The 17,137-nt window shown below is 41.3% G+C and overlaps 1 protein-coding gene across 14 annotated transcripts in view; it reads left to right on the forward strand.

Annotated features, from left to right (window-relative positions):
- Positions 1-1,248: 1,248 nt before the first annotated feature.
- The window catches only part of LOC119725269, a 51,836-nt gene continuing 35,947 nt past the window's right edge, over positions 1,249-17,137 (forward strand). For 12 of the 14 annotated variants that reach the window (XM_038196618.1, XM_038196622.1, XM_038196617.1 and 9 more), the window contains exons 1-11: positions 1,249-1,363; positions 3,451-3,815; positions 5,885-6,023; positions 6,335-6,625; positions 6,842-7,075; positions 7,324-7,611; positions 7,947-8,234; positions 8,559-8,801; positions 12,990-13,207; positions 15,922-16,077; positions 16,419-16,557. In XM_038196618.1, the coding sequence (XP_038052546.1) occupies positions 1,264-1,363; positions 3,451-3,815; positions 5,885-6,023; positions 6,335-6,625; positions 6,842-7,075; positions 7,324-7,611; positions 7,947-8,234; positions 8,559-8,801; positions 12,990-13,207; positions 15,922-16,077; positions 16,419-16,557 (2,461 nt within the window). In that variant the 5' untranslated portion in view covers positions 1,249-1,263. Of the gene's footprint in view, positions 1,364-3,450; positions 3,816-5,012; positions 5,052-5,241; positions 5,259-5,884; positions 6,024-6,334; positions 6,626-6,841; positions 7,076-7,323; positions 7,612-7,946; positions 8,235-8,558; positions 8,802-12,989; positions 13,208-15,921; positions 16,078-16,418; positions 16,558-17,137 lie in introns of those variants that run through there. The other 2 variants (XM_038196620.1, XM_038196624.1) reach the window with 2 other exon arrangements.

The following is a 17,137-nucleotide window of genomic DNA, read 5'->3' on the forward strand; positions in this document are numbered from 1 at the left end:
AACAATTTATGCAATAAGGGTCAACCATTTTCGGGGATTGTGTAGTTTAGCCCATCCCTGTGGGCGTAATCACTTGCATTTTGTATTCTGATAATAAATGAGGTGCTTCAAATTAGTTATATTTTCGACCCCACACAAAATGTTCTCTTTAATTTGGGACAGTATTTTGAAGAAAAAGTAAATTTTTCTACCTGATTTTTCAGCTTTGAACTCACACACTCTTACCAGTTACCACTCACTGTTGCCATGAGAGTGTATGATGAGACCCCATTTTCTGGCTGCTCATTTTAAAGTACCCAATTATTCCTCAAAAATTAAAAATCCCGTTCAGAAAAAAAATAAAAATCCATATCTGGCACATTCTGGCTACCACCTGGCAACTTGTGGGTCTACATGTACAAGTCCACATTCTATGACAAAAAAATAAAAATTAATTCAACATTTTCTAGCTCCCATTTTTTAAAATCAAGTACACAAGTCTTGTTAGAAGTTAAGTCCTCAATTTATTTTAGGAAAAAAAAGGCAATGTAAAATTAAAATTGCATCTTTAAATATCCGTTAGAAGTCATAGCTGAAACCAAGGGGGTGACTGTGGAGTTTAGGATCCGAGTTCCTATAACAGATGAAACATCTACCTTTAACTTTTGTCACGATTGGGTGCAGACAACATGTCAAAGCCCATATTTCTTAAGTGTAACTACTTTTTGCTCAAGTAAGGTGTTATGTATCAATTTGTCAACATTGCCACTGGTCAAAATTTTGGTCTGTATTCTTTGTGAATAGAAAGGTTACATTTTTCAACTATAATAACGTGTCTTGTTTTTTTTATTTCGACTATTGTTATTTATTATCAGCGGTCTCGGTCTCGGTCTCGGTCTCGGACCATATTGGTCTCGGTCTCGGTCCGCCTTGAAGGGGCTGGTCTCGGTCTCGGTCTCGGTCTCGAATCTTCAGGTCTCGGTCTTGGTCTCGGTCTCGGACTATCCGGTCTCGACTACAACACTGTCAAATTGTAATCACGGGCAAGTCTATGATTTTAATGGATGTTTTTGGTCTGAATGATTCCAGTGGTGAATGGTCCGGGTGTAAGGGCCGGGTGGCTCGAATGACATTGTGGTAGGAAAACATTCCACTCAACCTCCAGATATGGTACATTAAACAGCCCCTCAAGATCGAATTTTATTTTATATTTCCTCAAAGTAACACGTTTCCTTTCCCCATTAGGAATTCACAGGTAATGTTGATAAGCAGTCAACGGTGACCATGATATTTGCCACGCCAGTAACGGCTAAGATCATCCGGCTCCTACCCACAGAGTACAATGTGTGGCCTACACTCCGCATGGAACTTCTTGGTTGCAGAGGTAGTGTACTTTGTTCACATAGAAAAAAATAATAACTGCGTGTGGCTAGTGTAGTCACTGGTACCTCATTACTTCAGTGCGGGATGCACGGCGGTGGATAGGTTGAGTGTTGCGTGGGGTAGCTCAATACATGCAGGGACACGTGTAGACTGGTTGATGTAACACACAAGACTAGCATGACATGCTTGAATGGTTTAAAACGTAATCACCATTATTGTTTTCTGTTCATAGAGAATCGCTATAATGGTGCTAATTGGCTCTAAGTCAATTTCAAATGACCCCTACATATGTACCTAGTACCTATGCCCGACCTATACTGCCAAATGAGGCAGGTATTGGTTAAACGCCGTGTCAGTGTGGGGTACATGTACACCACCCGATCGCACCGCGCACTGCATGCAATTTTCGTCTTACCACTGCTAAAAGGGAACTATATAAACATTGAATGATTTGACTATTGCCTATGCGCTTCTGCAGAACCGCTACCGCACACTGACAAGTCTCGTTTATTATATTAAACAATGCAAGGAAATTCCGAGGTAAGGACAGTCAATACATGTTATTTTAGAGAGACTTATCTACAGGGGTCTTTCTCTTTAGATTAATTTAGAAAATCGGGTTTTGGTGTAGCGGTACCTCGTTTTGCCTTCCAATGCTGCGACCCGGGTTCAAATCCCGCCGGGTCAATAAAATGTGGATTGGGTTTTCAGTCCCTGCCTGATTCCATGGATTCTCTGTAGAATATCATTCTGGGGGTTTCCTCTCACCACTAATCAAGGGCAGCGGAATGTTTTTTTCAAACCGGGGAGGGGGGGGGGTACCAAAAAGGGGCACTTGCTTAGAAAAATATAGGATTATAGCGAAATGATCGGGACCATTTTCTTTTCCTCCACTTTCACAACGACGAAAGGTGCTTCCTTTTTGGAACTAATTATGAATACGTTGTCCATCTTGCTCTTTGTGTTGTTTTACCTAGTTATGTAGAGAGACCATTTATTTTATCGGGAGAGGGGCACTGTTGCTTGCGGCCAGCTCAGTGACCCTTTTATTTGCGTGAAGAGCATTATTATTTTTTTAGGGGCCAGTTTTCCATCTTGAGGGGGGCACAGTTTTAATGATGCGGGCGGGGCACTAATTGTGCTTTCAAGGGCCAGTTTTTCATTTCGAGAATAGCCTTGCACCAAGGCCTTCGTGGCTTAACTTGCCCGCATTAGACAAAATTTAAAAATAAAAAATGCCAGTCTAGTTTTCCACGAGACCGTGACCGCGTAATTGTTCTTACATTATCTTGTTTTAATTGTACTAATAAAAGTATTTCAAGAAATTATTTGAGTGAATGAACTTATTTTTCATCTGAACTTACAGTTATTTGCTCTTACATTTTCCTTTTTTCACCCTTCTTTTAAAAATGGAAGCGACTAGGCAAAATCCGCGTTGTGATTGGTTAACCTTCAGCACTCTTCTTATTTGCATAAAAACTATGAATAATTCAACAAAATCAAGTTGGAAAAGGCCTCATGGCATTGCCACTCGTACGTGATTGCTCCAGTCGCTTCGGGACTTCGCAGCCTCGCCGCTCTAAGCCACGATGGCCTTTGCGAAAGGCTATCTCGAGAAGTAATAGCGAGAGGAGCACTATTGCTTTTGATGGCCGATTTTCCATCTCAAGAGGGGCACAATTTTATTAATGCGAGAGAGGTATTCGCGCTTTCGAGGGGTAGTTTTCCATCTCGAGAAGGTGCACAATCTTGTTAATGTGAGAGGGCTACTTGTGTTTTTCAGGGGCAGTTTTGCATTACAAGAGAGGAGACAATTTCTTTGGTGCTTTCATACGAGTGCGTTTGAGGAGCAGTGTTGTTTTCATCTCAAAGGGGGCTTATAACCGCGAGCGGGGCACTTTGTTGGCCTGGGAAAATCTGGGGGGTCCTCTCAGTGCCCCCTCCCCCGTTTTCGCCGCTCCTGCCTCTATACGAGTTCCTTTCACGTCGGCTACAAAAAAAAGACCCCAACGAAAGACTTTCGTGGATTATCCCGGTCAATTCAAATGCAGAATAATCCTAAATAGATCTCAAATCCTTTTCAAATAGATGTGTGCTTTCAGCCACTGGGTGTACAAGATGGGAGTGTGCCCGACTCCAGTTTTACAGCTTCAAGTTGGCGAAGCAACCTTGATGAAAATGACTGTCTCCCCGCTAACGGCCGGCTGAATATTGGTCACGGGAATGACGGCACAACCTTAGGCGGGTGGTGCCCTGCAACCAACAACACAGATGACGAACCTTGGCTGGCCGTGGACCTTGGACAGGCATTGCGAGTAGAGGGCGTCCTCACCCAAGGCGGTAACCATAGCGATCCGGCCATGATGGAATGGGTGACCAAATTCCGGGTGGAATACAAGGTCCACAGTTCTGACAATTGGATGAAGATCAAGAACAGAAAGAGAAAAACAAGGGTAGGTCGGGCGGCACATTCACGTCAAACTTTCTGTCCATGTACATTACACTTTGGATAATACAAAATGTCTTCATTGTTCACTACGCAAGTTGCAGATGCGACGGCTGTTTCCTATACCATGCATTTATCGTCTGGGGGCCACGTGCACTGATTGCTATTCAGGATCCACGGCACAGGAAACAGCCGTCGCATTAGCAACTCGCGCCCTCGCTAGACAAGCAATTTGCATCTGTATCTGTATCTGTATGGCTACGTTGCAGAAACCTATTCAGGCATTATCGCAACGGAGTACTGAGGTAGGCACTGGGAGTTATGTATATTATTAGATGAATGAAGTACATGAGAGATATGAGACCCATTATGTGGCACCAGGGCTTACAAGGTGCTGCGGCCACTGCCAGAAACACCGGGGCGAACCCCTTCTCTTAGCGACAAGTGTTACTGGGTTCTTTAACGTGCATTACACAACACACGGGACCTACGGCTTTGCGTCCCATCCGAAGGACGAAGCCTTAGGGTAGCAGACCAGTAAATAAACTTCCATAGACCCCAATGGTGAATGCTCCCACTTCAAAAATTCGGGAAAAATACTCACAACTCTCCAAGGTGTTCGAGACGCACATCAAATTAAAGCTTATTTCATCATCTTTCATTTTCTTTTCAATTTTCGGGGGGTCAACTGATGACTTTTAGGGGAAATTTCCATCTGAAGATGATCACCCCTGAAAATAGTCCTGAAGCCCATCGCCATTTTGAAAAACGATGCCTACACTCCATTGCAAAATAGAGCGCTTTTAGGGTCCAAAGTACATCAAAATTACACAGAACTGCAAGCTCCCAGTCCTGTGCACGGCTTCCACCCATATTTTTTACAAACCCTCAAGTTCATGGCCCAAAGCATGCCCAAATACCGAAGATTTTGAGGGCATGCAAATCGTGATTTGGCCGGCGCAGGCGATTTCGGACCGATTTACTGGTCTGCACCCTTAGTGGTAAAGTACCACAGCACACGAGTCGAACACCGTAACCATTGGACCACAGCACCCCATAAACGCGACGTCACAGATTGAGGTCATCTCTAGCTCTTGTCACATTCAAAATGGCTGCCATCACCGGACGTTTCACGAGTGCATATGGGCTCCAGAAAGATTCAAGAATATCTCGGAAAATTGAACATCATTACACCTAAGCATCCCAGAAGTGATAGATGGGACATCATAGAATACAACCATATGTAAGAAACTGCCTGTAATTTTTATGAAAACGCCCTCAGAAGTGCGCGGTACCACGGTGTGTGGCCAGAGGTTCAGCGCAGCATACCGTGGCCACACTAGTGGGGCTACAATAAGTGGTCTATAATGAGATGAATTAAAGAGGCATTCTCCGTGCTGTATATTCGAAAGTTTGACGGTTTGCAAGAGGACGATTAAAATAAGATAAGGTTTCCAAAATCTCTTTTGTGAGTTTGTGAGTTTAGAATAAACTGCCACCAGACAATAATTCTGTCCTTGTGGGATAGGCTGGTTCCCACTGCATAATCAATGTCAATGTTGTAGGCCTACGGTTTGCCAGGCCTACGGACCGCGAACCAGTTTGCTGACAAGGCGAACCACATTGTGCCCAAAAATATAAGCTTTCTTTAGATAGTTTAGGGTTTAAACAAAAATAATGAAATACAATACAATTATTTTGGTTGGAATAAAACGTACATTGTACAGGTTGAAAAGTCGATTATTTTTAAGTTCACGGGAACCAACTTGTCTTATGGGGATTGGTGAAGGCAAGTTTGATTTTTGGAAAGTTCCTTTTGTGGATATATATTAACACGTTTTAGCTTTACTAAGGTAGATTGAAAGTGGTCATTGAATATCAACTCTGAAAGCTAAATCCCCGTGACAGTGTTACTACATTAAAGCAGTAAAAAAAAAATAGAAATGATAATATGAATATGTTGAGAACAAATTGGAAGAAACAGTTGCTAAAAGATTATATTTTTGCTCATCCCTGTTAAAACAAAGGTTCAATATTTAAAGTCATGATTTCCACTCTCTTTTAACACTTTAAAAGGTATTTCCTGGGAACGAGGATGTAAACACACCTGTTAGACATCTGTTTTACGTACCCACCGTGCTTCGTTTTATCCGGATTGTGGTCATGGACTACGAAGGGTACCCCTCACTACGGTTTGAGGTTTTAGGATGTAAAGGTGAGTGAATGCACAAAGACACTTCGTTTATCCTGAATGGAATTTGTTATTGTTATCTTAATGGGATCAGAGTGCATGGCTTAATGTGCAATCGCAACTAATTCGTTTCAAAAAATCATTTTTACAGTGGCACACAAACAAAAACTTTCAAACCAATAAAGTATTTTCACCCACTTTGTTCAATTGTTATTAGAAAATGTTAAAATGAAACTTTTTTTATGAATTATCCCCTACAAAAGTCAAGTGTAGCTGGTACCCCTTTTCCGACATTTAAATTGTGTTTACTTTTGTTCCTTCTTCTTTTGATGAAGCTCCATCCAACATAACATGTCCAAGTCCCGACTCGTTCACGCTTGCACCAGGAATGGGCGAAGTTGAAGTGGTGTTTCCTGCTGTCACCAGTACCGATCCTTACTTCAATCGTTTCACTGTCACGATCAGTGACGTGGACCCACTGGTGTCCAGCGGAGGTGTCATGTGGCGAGTAGGTGAAAACTCCACATTCCCTCCGCCAATGAACAGCAATGAGCAAACAGTTCATTACATTGCTACCGATGATGCCGGGAACCAAGCAACATGCGCATGGACGTTTGAAGTTATCGGTAAGCCATAAACTATACTGAAGACATGGCACCCTTTTCAATTTTGTGGCACTGCGAAGAAAATTACTCATAATGCATTGTGTAATCGCTATGTATGTACATGTAGTGACATGACTAGCTCTGATTCATGACTTCATTTTTGACAGCCTACTCAGCGAATGAAGCGCATCTTTCTCTTTTCAGTGAATTAACCATTGCATTTTTTTTCTTCTTCAGATAACGAACCTCCAGAATTTGATAACTGTGAGAATGTTACCTTATATACCGACCCTTATAAGAATTATACCACTGCAATCCCAAGTGCACCAACGGCAAGTGATAATATAGCAGCGACTGTAGAATGCTCAGCAATCCCAAATCAGCTGGAAATTGGTGTTCACCAAGTGTCTTGCATCGCCAACGATTCTGCGTCCAACACCGACATGTGCGAGTTTGAAATATATGTAGTAGGTAAGTGTGACGACTTGAGAATGCCTTATGAAACACAGAAACCCAATTTTTGACACGTGAAATTGATGAAATCCTGGGCATACTATTCTTTGAAGAGTGAGTAAAACTAACTTCAGAAGGCGAATCTTGGTATATTTTTTTAGTACTTTTAGTTACTTTTCATTGAAAGAGGCAAAGGAACTTCTTTACGTATTTTTGTTTTAAATAATAATCTTGCTAACTTTTTCCTGCTATATTTTTCTCCATAGACATTCAAGACCCTGTCATCTCCTGCCCATCTAGGGGATCATTCCCAACCGAACCACGCCAACCAAACGCTACGGTGGTTTTTCCTGGAGACTACGTCGCTTCAGACAACTCAGGCGACTTCCAAGTTATCATCACGGAATTGAGTCCTAACTCCAGTGAGCCTAATGGAATGACGTGGACCGTCGGGGACGCTGTGGTATTAGGCATTGGTGATCACACCTTCTTCTACCTGGTTACAGATGGGGCTGGGAATGAAGACTACTGTGCTTGGGATGTCGAGGTGTATGGTAAGATTCTTTCTAACTTTAGATTGCCAGAAGGCGGCTGAATATCCAGCCCTATAAGTGAAAAACCTAAATAACGGACTTCAGCTGCACAAGACAGAGTTAGGAACCGAATCGCTACATCCTGGTGAAACAAGTGTTTCTGATATAACGGATGCACAACTGTCTTCACAGTAAAGCATATTGAAACTTAGGCTGTAATCCACTTAATGCAGTTCAATTCCAATGTCTTTCATTTGTCAATGTCGCAGGTAACAAACCACCACAATGACAACGCCCACTTATATGTTCAGTGATTTAATCTTGCTCACTTTCTCCTATTATGTTTTGCAATGTAGATAATCAAGACCCTGTCATCTCCTGTCCACCTAGTAGATCATTTCCAACCGACCCAGGCCAACCCAACGCTACGGTGATCTTCCCCGATGACTACGTCGCTTCAGACAACTCGGGCGACTTTCAAGTTATCGTCACGGAATTCAGTCCTAACTCCAGTGAGCCTAATGGAATGACGTGGACCATCGGGGACGCTGTGGTATTAGGCATTGGTAACCACACCTTCTTCTACCTGGTTACAGATGCAGCTGGAAATGAAGACTACTGTGCATGGGATGTCGAGGTGTACGGTGAGAGCTTTCTGTCGTTCACTTTAGATTGCTGGAAGATCGCTGAATATTCAACTTTACAATAACTAGATATGGGACAACCGATATACCGACATGAGCTACACAAAACAGTGCTAAGAACCGTTTTCCTGATGTAAAGAGGAACGTGTCTCATTTGTTGCGCGATCAAATGGCTAAATGTGTAACTTGCTGACAGTTAGAGATACTAGTTGACATACTAGACGCATCAGAATTCCTTTCTGCACAATAAAAGATATTCAAACAAATGGTTCAAACCACTGCATAAAGTTCAATTGCAAATTCTTATCTTTCTTAATATCTTAGATGACCAACCTCCAGTATTACAATGCCCCTCTGATGTGTTCAAATCTACCTTAGCTGGTTCGGATATGGGCACAGCCAGCTGGTCACCTGTAACTGCGACCGACAACTCCGGCGTAATGTCGACTATTGTTGCCTCTCACACGTCAGGACAAATGTTCACACTCGGTGAACACACTGTGGAGTTCACTGGCATGGACCCTTATGGCAACGTCGGACGATGCAACTTCACTGTCACAATCACAGGTATTGCCTTACTCTATATAATGATTTGTTTTAGAAACATGACTAAAACTGCAAATTTCAGTTGAACGAATCTGAGCAATCCTCAACAGACACGTTTTGGCAATCCTTAGTTAAAACTCGTCCTGTCTTGACACATGTGAACTATATATTCCTTGCTATAATGCAAGCGCTTCGAAGCCTCGCTGGCACTGCCTGACTTCAATCTGGCGTTGCACTCTCCCAAACTTCACAATGAACGAGCTTTGATGTTCCGCTGCCTTTCCTGCATGGGCCTTATTCACAAGTTGGTCGTTTTTGTCGAGTTCCCTGAACGTATTTCATTAAGTGTTAAATGTTCCATGGGATTCTTTTTTAATCTGGCTTTAAACATTAGGGAATTTTTAATTACAAATTTAAAAATTATTCATTGAAGCAGACTAGAATTAATTACGAAATAATATGCTCTCATTTCTCTTCTCAAGTTCCAAAAAATAAGATTTCACCTTGCTTTCAATTCGTCACCGTTTTCACGAACAACCACATACTATTATGTTGATTTTGAAGTAAAGTGTTTTCGAGATAATCGCAAAAGAAGTTTCTCATATTTTAAAACTACAAGAAATACTACTTTGCAACAACTTTGTGCAGCAAGGAAACCATCACACGATTCTACGTGAGCTGAAGTTTTCCATAAACCCGGAAATAAGACTTGCTACAGCAGTTAATTAGTGAAAATTAATTAGTACAGATATGTGGCTCTTCGTAAAAACGCAAATTCACGTTTTCTGTTCAACGTGTATTTCCATAGACGCGCGTGAGTACGCGCGCGCAACTAAAAAAAAGGAAACAAAGATGTGTGGCTCTTCGTGAAAACGCAAATCTCATTTGACCTACTTTTAGTACGTATTTCCGTGCAATGGGTTTTGTACGCGTACAAAGGGCCAAAATGTATGTGGCTCTCGTGAAAATGCAGTTATGCAGTTGTCGAGATTTTTGCCCCTTGCAACATTAAAGTAACTTAGAAATTAATGATGTTGTGCATACAGAAACATGTCAAAATGGTTAAGTACATTGTTTTAATGCAAAATATTGAAAAAAAAAATCAAAATCGAAAAAAAATTTGTAATTTTGGACATATGTGGCTCTTCGTGAAAACGGTGACGAATTCAATATGGCCGACTCGTGAATAAGGCCCAGTGGAGTGTACTGCTCCAGTGGGCTTAATGACTGATTTGTCATACAGTCTAAGCTTCGCTGTGGATGTTTGCAACGGCTCTTCTGTCTGTAATTTTCTGTTTGTTCTGAAGTAGTCCTGTTCTGCATGTAGCATTGTTGTCTATCAGAAATTCCGGTGCTGCTGCTTTACCACATGACCGAGGTCTGGTCTGTGGATTTGAAAGATAATTGGTGCCTTTGGCCTATTAGCGTTCTTCTTTTCTGGTTTGCAACACTCTAAAAAAGAAGTGTGAAATTGTGTTGTGTAAAACTGTTGGGGACAAAAAAATGTAATTTCTGCTCAGTATTGAGTGAAATAACAATTTCGCTTTTACCTCCTCCTTGTGTCATATGTGTTACACATGAAAAGGGTAAAAAAAAATACGTAACATTGACTACAAGTTCCAGCAGCTCAGGCAAAAAGGTAAAATTATGGTATTATCACCCAAGTGATGGGTTAAAGAAAATTAATTTACCCCACAACTGCGTCACAATTTTTCATTGTCACGCCGAAGAGTACAATTTACCACGACATTGGCAAAAATGTTATCACTGTGCAGGGTTAACTGACACACGTGATAACGTTACCCAAAATTGTGCACTCGTATCACTCATGTACAAGATGGCCGCCGCTTGTGAGGCCCTAACAAGTTAGGCAATTGAAGACGTAATTCCCTTGTTCAAGGTTAGTCAGTGAAATGAATCTCAGTGTTGTTTCCTCCAAATGCGATGCTGATGAATAAGGATTACTATCGGGGAGATTGGAGGACTGAAATGCTTATTAATGAGACAGTATTTGCAACATGAACCTCACGCTCTGCCAAGCACGTTTACATGCATGCGTTGTATAGTGAGTCTTCTCATCTATAGAAACACACAGTCAAGTGACCGAAATTTTGGGGAAACAAATTGTAATGAGTCTATTGACGGAACTTCTAACACCCCTGCCCATCGTAATAATCCTCATGCATAAGCACCTTACATGTATATTATATTTATTCATTTAACTGGCTTTTAAACCCAGGATTCCGTTATTGAAATACCTTGGTTTAGCCCAGCGATTGCTGTCTCTGGCAATTAACATTGCAGAATTCAAAGTTGAAATAAAACCTCAAGGGTCAACATACAAAGGTGCACAATAACTGATTAAAAAACCTTCAAGTAATGGTAAATTTAGAACCCAACGGTGTAGGGTAGAATTAGAACCCAGTATCTGGGTAAGATTACAAGTTGACGACCATGTTCCCTTATTTTCTCAAAAAGGTAGTACTTTTTTTTCCAACATTGAGCAACTATTTTTTAGAGTGAACTTTTGCCAGATCTGCTGACTGGTAGCTTATTTTTGGTCCGGGGGTTTCCTGTTCCTAGGAGAAAAAGGAAAATCCTGACACATGAAGATGCAAGTATACGTATGTATATATACTCAGTATTCGAAGTAGTTATGCCGGCCAAATAATTTGTTTTTTGCTCCTACTTTAATACGTTGTGTAACAAGAAGATGTAATATGATTTGTGGATCTTTTCTCTCGTCTGAGAAGTGGTCGTGGGAAAATAGCAAAATGTCTGGTACGTGTAGGTTGCGGACCAGTAAATAGGCCCAAAATTGGCCACGTCAAATCATGATGTGCATGCCCTCGAATAATCTGCCGATGGAGCATATTGAGGACCATGAACTTCAGAGTTTGTTAAAAAAAAAAGTACAAGCAGTAAACATGATTGCAAGCTTGAATTTCTGTGCAATTCGGATGATCAATTTTCCAATGGAGCGTAGTTATTTTTGTTCAAAATGGCGATGGGTTTAAGGACTACTTTCTGGGAAGATATTTTTCCAACTGGAAATCAAAATAGTAATAATAATGATAATGTATATATTTCTTTTTTAAAGGAACAAAACCAAAATGTGAAGAAGAAAAAATAAATTAAATTTGATATATGTCTCAAACACCTTGGAGAACTATAGGTACATGTATTTTCCCTCCTTTTCGGATTTTGGGGTATTTATCAATGGAATCTTTGGTAGTTTATTCAGAGGTCATTTTACTTTTCGATTTCTGACTAAGGATGTTCCCAATTTTGCAAGGAGTCCGATTTTTGGCACATAATTTGTCATAATTAATACATTCACCATAGTATTATCGTGTGTACTAATACATTCACCATAGTATTATCGTGTGTACCGTTCACCCTGAACCAGCTTCATGGAGGCATGAAGTATTATAATTAGAATTACAAGTTAGGGCCTATTACAAGTTGCATTTATCCTGAAGGGAAATTTTACACTCGCACATAAAATGGTTATACATTTAAGAAAAAGAAAGTATACGTTGGAACTTATCACAATACATACACACTAAACAACAGTTCCTACATAAAATAACATTAGGTATTTTGGACCCAAGATTATACACGAGACTTCGATAATCAGCGCTTAAAATTAGCATGACAGCATTTTATATGCACGCGGGACAAAATGAATCCCGATATCGGTTATTAGGCTACCCTCAGGATTGGGAGTCAAAGCTAGCATTGCTGCACCTGTCCCACATTGATCACAGAGCTGACCATCAAGGGGATTACTCGAGTCATTATTGATTCACTTCGCCAGACGCACTGATAGACAGTGGTTAGCAGTTTCTAAGTTTCCCAAATCACACGCCCAGCCCGCTTCATCACCCTGAGATTATGTCCCTTTCCATTTTGCTTACATTTCCAACCCAACAAATCAAACAATATCGCAAAACATTGAATACAATTGAGTTACAAAACAACATTAAATTTTCAGTTCGGCATTAAAAGTAGCCATTTTACGTAGACAGTAACTCCTAGTATTTACTTTTTGTACTGCATTTGTCCACATGATCTTGCCAGGTAAGCTTATCATTCAATGTTTCACACAAATATGTTTATGTGGGCGAGATGAGAGCCGCGGGCTATTAATATAAATACGGTAACTCAAAGTGTGCACTAATTGTTTGTATTTTTATTTTGGAACAGAATTTTGCATTGAACCCCTCGGAATGGAAGATTTGGGTATCCATGGGTCTAGTATTTTCGCCTCCAGTTTTTTCAAGTGGTCGAGTAGTGATAATATCAGGCATCTATGCAGAGCACAGAACGCCCGATTGAATCTTCCGCTCGGCACTAATCCAAACCGGCAGAACGGAGGATGGTGTCCCGATGAAGCAGACAAAAACACCACATCATATATACAGGTTGGTGTCATGAGTATTGCAGGTAAACATCTTGTGATAGGCCATCAGCCTGGTGGTTGGTCGGTATCAAGTTAGGGGAATAATGCTCATGGCGATTTTTGGCAAGGTATGCACCCCTAGAGTTGGAAAATATGTGATAGCATTGCAACGGTGGCAGCTTTTTGGGTGTTATCACTTTTTTTTCAAAATGGCCGCCAAAATGTGTGTTTCCACATATAAGTGGCCATATCTAAACTCATAGAGAAGTTAGGACAGTACGTTGGTGTCTATAACTAGGTTTGAGGGGTCGAATATTTCATTTCTGTCTTTGCCTCAAACACTGGAGCCTTGCTTTATATGAGAATCCCAAATGGCCGCCAAAATGGCTGTCAAAATGCTGATAACACCCGAAAACTGCCACCGCTGCAATGCTATCAAATATTTTCTAACTCTAGGGGTGCATATACCTTGCCAAAAATCGCTATAAGCATTGTTCCCCTAACTTGATACCGGTGGCCAAAATTTTGGACCAAGGCTGATGGCCTACGAGTGTATTATGTTAAACAATGATAAATAAAGTCTATATTCGATTTTTTTTTTGCTTGTACCCACCCCTTCGAAGGGTGCTGCTGACCTTATATAAGTAAGTAGTACTCGAGTCCCTGACTCGTGCTCGAGTCTCAATCGATTAGAGTTACACTTAATTACATAGGCAAAAGACTCGGACTGGCACTTGACCATCAAGACCCGAATATACAACGTCTTGGCCTAAGACTAAGGATGCGTCCGCACAAAATGTACGTGCAGTGATTGTCACTATATGTTACCCACAAGAATATTGCTGCAATTTGCACGTTGATCACATTGGTCACCTGCGCCTTGGACAGGATTGCGGACATCACTTGTCCCATAAGCCCTATCCGAGATCTTCTTTAAGGGCGCTCTCATTGGATACATATACCCGTGGTCGGCATTGCCATGTTCCCACGACCTTTGCGTACAAAACGCTAGAACATGTAGGCCTACACCGCCTATTGCCAGTAAGCTACCAACAATTCTTTGCGACGTCTGTATTTATTTCAAATGTTTGTTTTTTTGTGAAAGAGATTAGGATACGTGTAGCTACGCGATAAGTATATGCCATTTATGCGGATCGGAGAAAAATAGAAGTGGCTTGCTAAATCACTCATTTCAAAAGTTATTTCATGTGGCACATTATGGGCAATGATTCATTTTATATAAAAATCATAATATTTGGGTTTGGTAATAACAACACAAAAAGGGGATATTAACAGCTGTTTTTGTTTTTGTTTTTTGAGCCGCGTACGTATCCCGTGTAAGCATCATTTGTAATGTTCCCTAATATGGCAGGCACTTATACACAACCGTGATCCTGGATCTCAGGGATCCTTCCCGAGAGTTGGTTCAGCGCCCCCGAATTTTCTCAGCCCAACAAAAGTGCCCCTCTCGCGATAATAAATGTACCCCCTCGAGATGAAAACAAGACTGCCCCTGAAACGCGCACGTCTTAAAGCATAGGTACGCGCTACAAATACAATTGTCTCCTCTCTTTAAACAAGTACCCTCGCATTAACAAGATTGTGCACCTTTTCGAGATGGAAAACGACCTCTCGAAAGCACAAACACTCCTCTCGCAATAATAAAACTGTGCCCCTCTCGAGATGGAAAAGTGGCCATCAAAACAAAAAACAATACTGGTCCGCTTGCGATAACCACGAAAGATGGAAAACTGCCCCTCGAGAGTACAATTAGTGCCCCGCCCTCAAGAAGGAAAACTGGCCCCTAAAAATAATAGTGTTCTTCAAGCGAATAAAACGGTTAGTGAACTGGCATTTAAAAAGCAACAGTGCACAACTCGCGATAAAAAAAAGGTCAGGACCATATTCTTTTCCTCCACTTTCACACTGACGGAAGGTCCCCCCCCCCCCCCCCCAGTTTCAAAAGCGTTCGACCGGCCCTGCATACAAAGTTAGCCGTCCTCTTTTTTTCACTTTTGGCTTGCCAAGTGACTTTATATACGGATCAGGCACATTATGGGCCTTCAAGGACTCGAATTGGGATCTGTACCGAAACAAATGACCCAATAGAAATCAGTTGGGGAGACCATAACCACTGGTCGGGATTCTTGAAAGCACTGCCACTGTTCCGGCACACACGCCAAGATGCTAAGGGTTTGTACACAGTCGTGCAATATACGTCTAGTGATCAGTAAGCGCAAGTTTTGTGTCAAATACATGCAACACTCTGCAAAGGAGCAAAATACTATCTTCTGTTCATAACCGGAGTACAAGAATGGAGCAATTCACACTTACAAAACGGTACATTTGCAATCGGAATCGCTTGCAATAGGGTCATTACGTGAATGTTTGGTTTGGCAAAGGTTTCTCTGTTTTCTCAACACATGTATAAAGCATCCTTTTAGTCGAAATTCCAACAGGACAGTTGTGAAGCAAAATTGTGTTGCTTCAATGGAGCAAAAAATAACCTACAATGATCTCATGACCTTATAAGAAGCTTCGTTAAGCATGACAAGTGAGTGTGCAGGGGCAGACGGCCACTCAAACGAAACATGTGTGTTATGTGGTCAGGTATCCAGTCTACACTGCGATAACAATGGGGGTAAACTCTCTCAGGGTAGTGTGCTTTATCAAAAGGATTCAAGAAATAAGTAAGAATATATTTGCTTAATTGCTATCACATAACATTAACTCTAGATCGATCTTGGTCGTTCGCTGCAAGTTGAGGGCATCATAACCCAAGGAGGTGGCTTCACTGACACGGATGAATGGATCGAACAGTATCAGCTTCGGTATCGTTACGCTAAGGGGCAACCTTGGAATTACATACTTGATGAAAATGGCGATATCAAGGTACGGAACATCAGATTTGAAAACCAAAGTAGGCTAAATCATAGATTAAGCAATTATTCATAGTGAACAAAAATGAACAAAGTGAAGCATCGACCCTGAAAAGTAGGAACAGTTCCGGGATATATCCAGTTAGTTCTCCTGAGCTACGCATCCTAAAGAAAATCCGGCAGCTGCGTCTCAGTTCATTGGAACCAGAATTTTAGCAATTCCATTGTGTCAACTGTTTATTTCTCTCTTTTTTCCCGGATCGAAATACCCGTAGAACGAAAGAACAAACGTCGTTTTATGTTCATCACTTGTATGAACTTATGGTAGATTTGATTTGTTTTTGCCTATTAAAGGAATTCACGGGAAATACTGACAAAAGTTCCCCAGTGACCAGGATCTTTGACGCGCCAATAACGGCTCAGTTCATCAGATTCATACCCACAGCGTACCATGTGTGGCCTACACTCCGAATGGAGCTTCTTGGTTGCAGAGGTAACGTAACGCACCTTTCAACCTTATCTTTTTTCAACGTTTCAAGATAGAATTGAAGATTGCTAAGCGCATGACTCATGAGGCACCATCTCTTTATCTCTTGCCTGGGGTGCCGCATAGGAATGTGGGGTAAAACGATTAATCCCACTAACTCCATATTTTTGGTCGTCAATTAATGGTTTTGAGTGGAATGCCTTCATAAAACACTGTGCCATCTAATGTCATTTCTGTCGAGTCACAGCCAACCTAATTCCCTTTTCCATCTTTGTCAATCGTTAGTTTTTGAGGGATTTCAGAAAAAAAAACACGTATGTATGTTGAACCTTTCCTAATATCATGTGAACATAATTTGGCATACACACGGCAAACGCAGTGAACAGTGTAAAACAGACACCTAACACGGATGTACGCATCGTGGTAGAACATTTTGTAGGCCCCATACACTGCAATGTTGAAAGCAGTGTCCGAAATGCCAGAAAACATTCATATGCAAAATTGTCGGTCGCATGGAGCGATGTCCCTTTCCTGTTTTTGGCGAGCTGCGAAGCAGATGCGAGCCTATGTAATACCAATTTCCATC

This window comes from Patiria miniata, unplaced genomic scaffold (assembly GCF_015706575.1).
Source record: "Patiria miniata isolate m_02_andy unplaced genomic scaffold, ASM1570657v1 HiC_scaffold_19, whole genome shotgun sequence".
Taxonomy (NCBI): domain Eukaryota; kingdom Metazoa; phylum Echinodermata; class Asteroidea; order Valvatida; family Asterinidae; genus Patiria; species Patiria miniata.